At 38.2% G+C, this 12,163-nt stretch overlaps 1 protein-coding gene across 8 annotated transcripts in view; it reads left to right on the forward strand.

Moving 5' to 3' along the window:
* LOC117406002 (dachshund homolog 1-like) overlaps positions 1–12,163 on the forward strand; it is a 253,072-nt gene that overhangs the window by 134,623 nt on the left and 106,286 nt on the right. For all 8 annotated transcript variants that reach the window (XM_059030265.1, XM_059030264.1, XM_059030266.1 and 5 more), the window contains one exon: positions 11,789–11,934. In XM_059030265.1, the coding sequence (XP_058886248.1) occupies positions 11,789–11,934 (146 nt within the window). The remainder of the gene's footprint in view (positions 1–11,788; positions 11,935–12,163) is intronic.

Consider the following 12,163-nt stretch of genomic DNA (forward strand, 5'->3'; position numbering starts at 1 on the left):
TGTCACAAGCATTAATACCCTGTATATTTCTAAACAAGGAATTTATGGGAGCTCCCAAATAAAAGCTGAATCTCAAAACAATAATTGTGTGAATATAGTAATTGTTACAGCTGTGTATAATGGTATTTAAAACAGGATTTACACATCCGCCCTTATTCTGGTCCCATCGCAGTCGGATATGCAACGGACTACTGTATTTGGAAAATCTAATTTTGACATAGTAGTAATACAATATATATATATATATATATATATATATATATATATATATATATATATATATATATATATATATATATATGTGTGTGTGTGTGTGTGTGTGTGTCTTTTGTAGAAACACCAATGAGATAAATTGTTTAGAAAGTAATCAATAAAAAACCTTTAGGAATAAGCTATTAACTGTTTTTGTGGAATATTTTTTGTGACCTTACCATATACTGCTCTTTAATTTATCAATCCTATATAACCAAATCAATCAATTTTATTATTCTTGAAAGTGTGTTTAAAACAGAAGTTCTTTTGTGCTCCTTGGAAGTTTAAAACAGTGTTTCCTAAGCTAGCAGGAGGCCTATTTTTTCTCCAAATAGTTTGCATTGCACTGATCAAACACAAGCCCTTTGTTGCCTAAGGGCTCTGTGAACAGCAATAAATAGTCAAATTCTGTTAATGAAGCTTTGCGTGAACTGCTGGGATTGTTTAATATTTTACGAGTGTTATTTTGTTTTGCGCCCAACAATCTCAGGCGGTTAAGGATTTATAAATCATTATTTTTTTTCTCCCTGTGCCCATCTGTGCACTCCTATCTTCCCTTGGCCTTGAGAATATGTTTAAATGTATTAAAGCAAAGCACAACTCATTATTTCAAAGGGGGGAAGCACAGTGACACACTGGATTGGTTATTAATGGAATGGCACTGCCATAGGGCAGTTGAAATTTAATGATATCCTACAAGAAAATATGAGGGTGTCACTTTCCAAAAAGTCATGCTAAATGTCAGCTTTTTAAGGTCCTGCCGCAAATGTTATGCCTGTGCACAGTAATGTTGTTGAAAGCGTTTAGGAAACACGGACCAGTGGCTGTGCTGATTATCCTTTTCACCTTCTCTCCTTTTCCAAATAGGTTTGTGCAGTGAGAGATTTAATCTCTAAATGTAGGGAACATTAGGGAAAAAATAACACCACTGTTTTTCACAAAGACGAGGGTCTTGAAGCTAAGCGTGCAGTCCGTGTTAGTTAATCACTTGAATTTTTCTTGCTCATGAAAAAATCGTAGCCCAAATTACATTTTCTTTTCATTGCTTATCCCATGCATATTATTTCCATCACAGGAAACTGAAGATGAATGCAAAAATATTCTTGTCCTATTTTGCACTGTACCATTTTAATATTGTGTGTCTCAGTCAGTTTAGATGCAGCTGTTAAAGTCAATCTTTATCCATAGAATGCAGTGAGTATACAGTTATACATCTGACTGTCTATCTTACTATATATATATATATATATATATATATATATATATATATATATATATATATATATATATATATGCCTTGTATAATATTGTGGATAATATAGGTAATACTTTTTGACCTTTCAATTTGACCAATCTTACCTTCAGCGATACAGATAATAATTTCATTTTTCACATAATATATAATAATAATAATAATAATAATAATAATAATAATAATAATAATAATAATTGATTGCTGTGATTACTGTAGATACAGTACAAAATAACAACAGATTGTTACCTACTATCTTGTGTTTGAAAAACAAACAGCGTTGGAGAAGCTGGACTCCCCCCTCTTCCTTCTCCTCCCATTTCAAACTCAATTGACAGCCTCCAGGTTTTTCTGCTCAATCCTCCTGCTGGGAAGGACACAACTTTACAAGGGCACAGGCTTCACCTGTCAATATATAACCATGACTGCCCAGCCAAAGAGCGCCCTTTTTATATGGGAGGACAAGTGTGACTGTCTGCTCGCTGAGTGCTGGAGGAAGGCCCTTCTACAATGCAGTAGATGTGCCACCAAGCAGGGGCAAAGCAACACGTGAAGGGTCCATTGGGACCAGGATTCAAACATGGGACCTTTGAAACATATGGCATTATCATCAATCTGCTCAGCCACTATATTCAATACGCCCAAGGTCAGCTACAAGCACTTACTGGGAACAGTTCTCCCCTCCCCCCCACATCTCCTGTTGCCTCATGAATGCACTTCAACTTAAATCTACAGTGTCAGTCCTATCTGCTAATTCAGCCAAAAAACTTGTATGTAATGTCTATTTGTCTGTCGGAACAGCCATCAGTGAGATGTTATTTCAAGAAATGGCAAATTTCTTAATTGTGTTTTTTTTTTTTTTTTAATGTTGTACAATAAGTCCATTTTTGACTCCCCCTTTCAGAGCCATAGTGCACATAATTAACAGGAATGGTGATTTATGACTACTAGTATAGTGTCAAGGACTACAAGAAGAGAAAAAGCTATTTAAAATGATGGCATTTCATTCACACCACATTGTATTTACAGCTTGCCATTTGTATTTGTGGCTCCTATTATCAGGTGAAACAGTTGTGTCTGAAATATTGTTTGTGACACAGGTGACCTGTTAGGATTTTATAAGTATTTTGCTGCAGAGCACTGGGGACTCACACATCTGCTGCTGGCAGAGGCAGTGGAAAAATTAACCTGGAAATGAGGCATTTGATTCTTCAGGTTCATCCACTCCAGCATCTGCTGCTATAATTAAGAGGTGTTTAATAATTGTGGACCAATGGTGAGAAAAAAAAAAAACACATTCAAAGACATGCCAATATTGTGTGTCCTTAAGCAAATAAACTTTAGGAAAAGTTTTTAAGGCCAATAACTTGTAGCTACAGTCTCAACTGCAATAACAATAACAAAAAAAAACAACCAAAATGTCATATTAACCATTTACATTGTTAAATTGCAGCGCAGTTTTGTTTTTGCATTAGGAGCCAATGGCCAAATCCAATTGTTGGGTGCCACTTTAGGAGCATGTTGGTTGCTCCCATATTCAGCTGCTTAAACTACAACTTGTTAAGATACTATTTGTGATATTTTGCATGTGTTGCACTCTAATTTTGTACAGTTGTAATATGGGAAATAGCAGCTGCACCTCCCTTGCTCAGTGTTAGTTAGTGCAGTCCTGGGGCCTGTTTCATAAAAGCAATTTACGATGACTAAAAAAACGGGTTTCATAAAACTTTCGCAGGGCTGGCACAGCCCGACAGTAGGTAGCAATTTTCATCGCAGATCCTATTAGAACATACAATGGTGCTCATACTAATAGCTCGTCATCGATATGGCAGAGAAATCCGAAGGCAAAGAGTATTTAGTGTCCGTTAAATTCTCTTAATGCATATACAGACTCAATTAATAGCAAAATACTGATTGCCAAGAAGGGAGATAACTAATCTTAGGGTGGTCAAACATATTTTAGATTTAAACAGAAACAAATCTAATTTGGTTTTATTAATCAATTTCAACCTCTTAAAGATATTTGAAACACAAACTTTAAATCACCTGTCTCTACCCCCTATATTATGCTAAGGACTGACCTTCCTTCTCAGTGGTTCCTGACAGTGACCCCAATAGGTAAAAAAAATCTCACCACTGATGGTTAATAGTTTCATACAGTAATTGCTGTGTGCCTCTGCACTGTACTGTCTTAAGCATAGTTGATGGTGCTACAGTATGTAGATAACTTCATGGTTGCGCTCAACCTTGCTTGTCCTGTATGTAATGCTCTCTATTGTATCCGACAGTGGAGCCACTATACTGTATGTATATATATATATATATATATATATATATATATATATATATATATATATATATATATATATATATATTATACAGTATAATATATATATATATATATATATATATATACAGTGCAATGACATCACTACCCAGCAGTTCCTTACAGCAAGTAGCTTCTACGAACCGGCTTGGGTGTGGAGAGCTTTAAATAACATTCTAAATATATTAATTAAATTGAGAATTCCAATGCATATTAAAATAAAGAGCTACGGTAAAGCTATCCTACTCTCATCCATTTTGCTGTCATGGCTATTGTGACAGGCGTGTTAAGCAACTCCAGTGAGCCGTCACAGAGCTACCCAGACACTAGAAAAAATGATTCATGTAGGTGAATCCTGTTTAAATAAGACGAGTAAAGGTGTAGGTCTCGGTTTTAGGGGTCAGTTTAGAATGTGATATGAATCCCCCTGGCAGCGCTAACCTGAGCTGCACATTGTCTCTGAGGGTGATGGATGAACAGTCTTTAAGTGCAGTTCAACATCCTCTCTGCACATAGTTGCGTTGTGAAGCACATTTTCTGGTATGCATCACTATTATTGTTGTATCAATGTTAACAATAATACATTAGAAGTGTACTCTTATACTGACTATCCATGTTGTAATTTCATGTTTTAAATCGAGCTTGGTTTAAGTTTTTGACTAATAAACCGATCAACTGTACCCATTCAGCCACACATCTAAGGCTTCACCAAAACCCCTGCACTTACGACCCATACAAATTGCCTTTAAAAATGCTTGTAGGAATAAACAAGCTTCCCCCATACAAATTAATTTATTTGAAGTTAGAATGGAAGAAAAACACTGGGTGTGATTTATCAATGTCTCAGTGTTTCTTTTTTTAACATTGTTTTTTAATGAAGAATTCTTTAGTTTATGAAGCAATTTATCATTCCTTTTTTGTACTTTCAAATGTCGCAAATGTGCATTTTTCCCCCCTTGAAAAATAACAAAATAATAATTAAATTGAGTTTGGAGGAGTAATGACATAATAAAGTAAACTTTTTTTTTAATTTTTAAGCATTTCCTCAGTGCAAAAGTATTTCATAAGCGTTTGTTTGAATACACATATCAGGGATTTACTTTGGAAGGATTTTAGTCTGAAATACAGAAAGGTAGAATAACACTGTCTAAACTAGAAAGAGGACTGTGGTTATCTGATAAAACACACCTTGGCTGCCAGGATATACCTGGTACAATATTGGATCTGCAAAAATGCCAACCCTGGATGGATACATATTAAACTGTTTGGAAAAGAAAGTGACTACTCACAGCTGTTAAAGAGTAAGTAGTTTTTGTTGTTTTTTTTATCGCTCTTCCTGCAGTGATTTAGAGGACAGATCTCAAACCCCAGTGCACTAGAGCGGACGTTTTGAAAAGAGTTTTGAAACAGACTTGCAATTAATCTTAAGAATACTATACCATTTTTTATTTTATTTCAGTTTTCTTCCTAATTTGTAAATTTGTGTTATTGTTAAACTAGAAAAACCCAAGTCTTCCAAATATTGACACAATTTCCTGTTTAGTAAGCGCTCCAAAACGGAGTTAGGTTTTGTTTTGTGTTCGTTTCATTTTTGTGTTTCTTAAAAATATAGATCGTCAGCGCAGGAAAATCCATTCCTGTGTGTACTGGGTCGTATTTTTAAAGGGGCACGAACCCGTGAGTGGTGCGAGTCTTACACATATGGTGTCAGAAAGTGTGGGCGCCCCTACGACCCAGAAAATGGATTTATGGAATTTGATCGAGCAGATCAATAGAAATGCCGCATCTCAGAAGGAGCAGCTGGAGAGATGGGTGAGAGAGATGGGGTTGGCACCGCTGAAGAGACAGGAGCGGGAGCCAACCGAATTGGAGCTGTTGCTCCAGGAGTGGGAGCAGGCAAGGGTAGCTCCGCAGTCTCCCGAGCCAGAGGGGGAAGAGCTGCCGCCGCCAGAGCCAGAAGGGGAGAAGCCGCCGCTTCCAGAGCCCAGAGGGAAGGAGCCGCGGCTTCCGGATCCCAGAGGGGAGAAGCTGCCGCTTCCAGAGCCCAGAGGGAAGGAGCCGCCGCTTCCGGAGCCCAGAAGGGAGGAGGAAAAGAGCCCGCCTCCACCACAGCCCCGACCACCACCCCTGCGGTTCAGTCCGGCACAGCTGCGTGCGGTCCCTCGCCCCTCGCTCCTGGACACCCTGTTGGTTGGCCTGGACCTCCTTTCACTAGACCTAGAGCCCAGGAGTCGGCAGAAGCGGTCACAGTTCTCCACCTGGTTCTCTGCTCCGCTCCTCCCAAACACCAAGACGTCGCTGCGCTGCTCCCAGACGTCACTTACGCTCCCCCTGGTCACTGCTTCGCTCCCCCTGGGTGATCGGATGTCGCTGCACTGGGTCCCAGCTGCAGACCTCTGCCCGCTGCTGCAGCCTCCAGTGCCCCGGTTGTTATTCCGGTCGCCCCTGACAAACCGGTGGGGTCCCTCGTCGCAGGTGCGTGGTCTCTACCTGGCTGGGCCGGGACATGGTTTAATTTAACTGTTTTCTTATTTAATTATCACCTGCACCTGGGCAGTAATTAGGAATTGGGGCCAGGGCAGGGTATAAGAGAGGATCAGTTAATCTGATCGAGGCTGCTGAGTAGAAGGAGGCAGATGGTGTGCTCTGTCTCCGAGCAGTCGTAGAAAAGTAAGTGCTGTGTTAAGCCTGTGTGGTTTTTGTATGTGGGGGGCAGGTAAACGGCTTAGCCGTCCTGTGAGTTAGTCAGGGAATAACCTGTTTAGTAAGCGCTCCAAAACGGAGTTAGGTTTTGTTTTGTGTTTGTTTCATTTTTGTGTTTATTAAAAATATAGATCGTCAGCGCAGGAAAATCCATTCCTGTGTGTACTGGGTCGTATTTTTAAAGGGGCATGAACCCATGAGTGGTGCGAGTCTTCCACAATATATATATATATATATATATATATATATATATATATATATATATATATATATATATATATATATACACACTGCTGTGCAAAAGTCTTAGACATGTTGCATTTTTTTTTACTCTGATGCATTATGAGCATCAACAATTTACTCAAAGCCTCCACTAGGGTTTTCTATTAAAAACCTTGACTTGCATAAAGAAGGAAACACTTTGAGTTAAATAGCTTGCATCACTTGATTTTCAAGGTGTGGTATCCGAAGCATAATCAACCAGTACAGAGAAACATCATCTGTAATTGACAGACCCAGGACTGGAAGACCCAAAAAGCTGTCTAACAAGGATAAGCAATACTTGAAGATAATATCCTTAAGGAATAGAAAGAAGACAAGCGTTGAACTGGCAGAAGGCACAGGTGTCATTGTCCATCAAATCAACAGTACAAAGGTCACTCTTGAAATCAGGACTTAATTGCAGTAAGAATACCTCTGTTAAGAAAGGGGAACAATACTAAAAGGCTAAACTATGCACAGGAACACAGAAATTGGACTATGGAACAATGGTCAAAGGTGCTTTGGCCTGTTGATGGATGCTGTCTGAACAGGTGTGTCTTGAGGAGGCGCCGGAAGGTGGTCAGGGACTGAGCAGTCCTGATATCCGTGGGTAGGTCGTTCCACCACTGAGGGGCAAGGGTGGAGAAGGAGCGGGAGCTGGAAACGCGGGAGTGGAGGGGGGGTTACAGCTAATCTGCCGGTGGTGGAGGAGCAGAGGGGATGAGAGGGGGTTTAGGGAGAAATAATAGTCTGGAGACAGGAGGGAGCAGAAAGGTCGAGACAGCGATAGGCGAGTACAAGAGTTTTGAATTGGATGTATACACTGACTATACAAGTAGCAGTTGTATTTGTATGTGTAGTGTGTTTAGTTATCCTAATTAATTATTTTGAGCTAACCACGTTAAAAAAGGGTAATGTATGTATGATCTCAACGGACCATTACTGCTAATACCATCCCATTCCCTACTAAAAATTAAAAATCACAAACCCTGCAAGTGGATGCCTATTGTTCAACCATTGGTTAATACATGTTTCCAGGGCATTTGCAGATGCTAGATATAATCTCTAATGTTTTTGCTCAATCTGCTCTGGAGATGGATGAAATAAATAGTTTAAACTAATTAATGTAGGACCAGCTGTTACCAAGACTTGGCAGGCATTTGTGAATATTGATGGGGGAAGAGGGGCTGCTCGACTTGTCTTTTATTTCTATGTAATTTAGATTGCAGTGTAAACAGGAATAAATACTGTATGAGTGGATTACAGAGATTAAGGGGAGGTGTGCAATTAAAATTAAAAATGAAAAGTTTTCAAATCAGACAGTATCACAGGGTGAAAAAAACACTTGGCATCGAGTCAGCTGCACTGTGGGGACAAAAGAATAGTCCAAGTTTAAGGATAAGGTTACCACATGGTCATAATTCCAGTGCTTTTTATAAATAACTTCAGTTTTCCTTTTCTTTTTTTTTTCTCAGTTTTTTTTTTTTTGTAATCAGTGATATGCCATGTTTGAAACAAGTTTCCTCTAATTTTGCTTACTATACATAGCTGTACACGATATGGTGCTAACTTACTAAGACATTTTGGCAGATCTAGCCTAAATAATATATGTTGATGGCAGGCGACACGAAATGAAAAGCAGCTCCTGAACTCATAGTCAAATCCATTGTTTAGATCAAATTATAAAACCGGTGTATGCACCCTGAAAGTGCCTGAATTAGTCGGATGAGACTCCACTGTGCACTCCGACTGCCGTGGAACTAAAAATACATTTAGAGCACAGAATGTTTTAGCAGCTTATCTGCAGTTTGTGTACAGTCGATGTCTAAGTGTGGTTCTTTCATTCTCAGTTGTATATACTGCAGATATAAAGAATTAAGGAATTATTATTTTTTTTAAATGTGTGTTTTTGTTTGTTGTTTTTTTTTAAAAAATATGTCAAACTGCAAAACGACATTTCTGGCTTTCAAATTCCTTTCCTTTATTACATCTTAAGCAGCTTGTCTGTATGACAGCTTTGAGATAACGTCATTGTGCAGCCTGTTACTGTGTAAATGTGTGTGGAGTTATGATAGCCTGCAGAGCAGATGGCAAGTGCAGCCCTTAAACAATTGATGGATGGGATATGATGTCATCACGAATTTGACAGGGACCAATGGGTTCACAGAGGGATTGGACATTTCAGGTTGAGGCCTGGCTGCTTAGAATTCTAAATCTTGAACTCGGATGACATCTGCTAAATGGGGAATGTGTGCAATATGTATTTCTTTATGATATTGTTTAACCCTTCACCGAGGCATAATGGGATTTGGTCTCTGCGGACAGGGAGATGTTATTAAAGAGTCAGGCCCTGTAACCTTGGGTGGGATAACAGTGAGCAGTCAGCACCTATTCAGGCTGCCGGAAGATTATAGAAACCAGATGCAACTTGTTTAAAGTCCTCAGAAGCAACATTTTGTTGAGCAGCCTTCAGATCTTAGAACCACCTGGGGCCCTGAATCTCAGAAGACACCAGCGATAAACTACAGTATAATAGTTTATTTTCCAAGGGCAACACATTGTCCATATCATCCCATAAAGTGGAACCTCATTCTCATCCTGAAACCAATCCCAGCTTTTATAATAAGCCATGCATTCGTGCTTAAAGTAGCTGGATTACTCAATAGAGAATTACAACTATTTAGCCGTGCTGTCTCTGTGACATGCAACAGTTTGGGCAATTGAATAGCAAACAGCATGTACATTTTAAGGATTTCATGACATGAATTTGCAACTGCTGAGTGGGTCTTTAAAGTGAACCGCTCCAGTTAAGGATGTGAATTAATGTAGCAATAAGCTAGTGATCGCAAAATGTGGATTCTGTAACTACTGTATGAAGAAAAGCATTTTCCCTCAAAGTAAGCTAATATGACTTTGATGTTTATACCTAGGTTAAGAAATATTTCTTGTTTTGTAGCTATGTTATAGTAAAACAAAACATAATCTCCATGCACCTGGTACTATATGCTGCCTGAATTAATCATGTTCTGAAAGGAAAACCATCACCAGCATTCACCTCTCCCCAAACCCTTTTTTTATTTATTACATTTATAGATACAGTTCTATTCATTATAGTCCTTGTAATGGTGGATACATTGTTCAAGTGTATAGTACCAGATTCTGAACTTCTTGATAAAGTCTTTGTAAAAAACAAAAAAAAAAGCATTAAAGCATTTCCCCCTCAACAGTCATAACATGTAAGCATGTTCACATAGATTAACCATCAATCACTGTGTAACAATAAGAGGTTTAGAGACATCATCACCAGCATTCACCTCACCTAATAAAAAGAATATTGAGTCCATTTCACAGCTCATGTCAAAACTGCCTTTGCAGTATTGATTTTGTAGACAACTCTTTTCCGAAGATCAAATATATCTGCCCAAACTTGCTCATCCTTTTGTCAGGGGAGAGGATGAAATATTAATACAAGGTAAATGAGGGCTCACTGTTCTCTCATTGCCATATGGCCTCTGTTGAAAACGCAGGGCCCTGGCTAACTAAGGCTTACCATATGTGCCTGGTGGAAAAGAAAGGTAGACCTCACATTGGTTGAGCAAACATGCCATATGGACTGGGTGGAGCAGGCAATTTTCTAAACACCCCTGCACACTGGGGCCTTTCAGTTGAAATGTGCATAAACATATAAATATTACATTAAACAAGGCATTCTGAAAAACGGGGCTGATTTTTAAAATCTAATAGGATGTTCTCAAGCAGTGACAAGAGCTACACAAAACATCAATAATCAGAGTTTCTTTGGAGATGGGAATGGGAGATCATCAATCATTTATAACTGACATTTTCACGTTTCATGTAACATCTGGTGTATAATAGCTCAATACAATAGAGTGTTAAACTTAGGCCAGGCAGCTTGTTATGTAAATGTTAAATACAGGTACTGTTAATAATAATAATTCTATTTCTGACTCACTTTTTGCGGTCTAAGAACTGGGTTTGAATGAGACTTCACATGTCAGACGTTTATATAGAAATAAGATCAAGGAAGCTTGAAAATTCTAAACAAAGGGCAAACGGCACATGGTAGACACGACTGACATTTGAATGGAGTTAAATAAAAATTATTGGGGAGAAATTTACAGTGTCTCAGTACTGAAAATTATATTTACACCAGCATTTGTCAAATGCCTTGTGTTGAATACAGTAAAGATAAAAGTAAAAAGAAGGTAAAGATTATTTAGCTCATATTGGGTAAGACAAAAAATGTATCACTATATCAGCCTTTGTTATTTAAGAGCTCTTTAGCCCATGAGAAGGCTTGAAGGACTAAGTGGAATGCCATGTGTGTAAGGTTTGTTTTTTATAGACCAGCATTTATATGCTTTAGGAATTTAAATGCTATAGGTATTTAATACATTCTTACATTTCTGAAGGAATATTGACATATTATTTTGTTTTATCACAAGCCACACAGGGCATAATGACCTAGCTAGCTGGCATAACTGGCTGAAAATGTTTGTAAAACACAGTGATTTGTTGGGTTTGACCAGTTTAAAACCATGATCACTGGTTAATTGTTCTGGAATTGTCTTACGTATACCCTTTGTCTATGTGATTAGTCCTGGGATTAATAGTGGTTCCAGTTTCATAATTTATGGTTAACTAATTATAGAGATTCAGTGTACTTAAAATATAATTAACTGTACTTGGTAATTATTAACTGCCAGAAGATCAGGCCTCTGGTACACAAACACATGAAATTGTATTATCTTTGTATATACATACATAGAGAACATCTGGGCACTTTAATTTCAACAATGTGCATCCATAGTATAGATCTTAAGGTGGAATAGAACCAGTCATATCCAAACATGAGTAGGAAAACTGAGGTTCACTTTTATTTGCTGTTAGTATTGTTGGCACAATAACTAGGAATAGTTAGGACAAAAAAAAAAAACAGAAAAGCATAACTCTTCTTTTTGTTTTCATTACAGATGAGACTCCACTCTGCACTCCGACTGCAAGAGACAGCTTTGAAAGACTTTCCCTGGCAGGACAGCATTTACCTCCAGGATTCCCATCACCTTTCCTCTTTCCTGATGGCTTGTCTTCGATAGAGACCCTTCTGACCAACATACAGGTATCTCTTTCAAGACGGCAACACGTTTGATACTTGACCAATGCTCTTCTGCATTCTTAGTATGCTTCCCCAATGCATGTCTCAAATACTGGTTAACAGATAAAAGAATGACAAGGTTATACAATAAACTTTTACTTTAAATTTCTTAGCATTAGAGATTTGTAGTTGATGTGTTGCAAGTAAGCATATGAATATTGTTGTAAACAATATGCTATATCATAGTGCACCA

Source organism: Acipenser ruthenus, chromosome 9 (assembly GCF_902713425.1).
Source record: "Acipenser ruthenus chromosome 9, fAciRut3.2 maternal haplotype, whole genome shotgun sequence".
NCBI classification, from domain to species: domain Eukaryota; kingdom Metazoa; phylum Chordata; class Actinopteri; order Acipenseriformes; family Acipenseridae; genus Acipenser; species Acipenser ruthenus.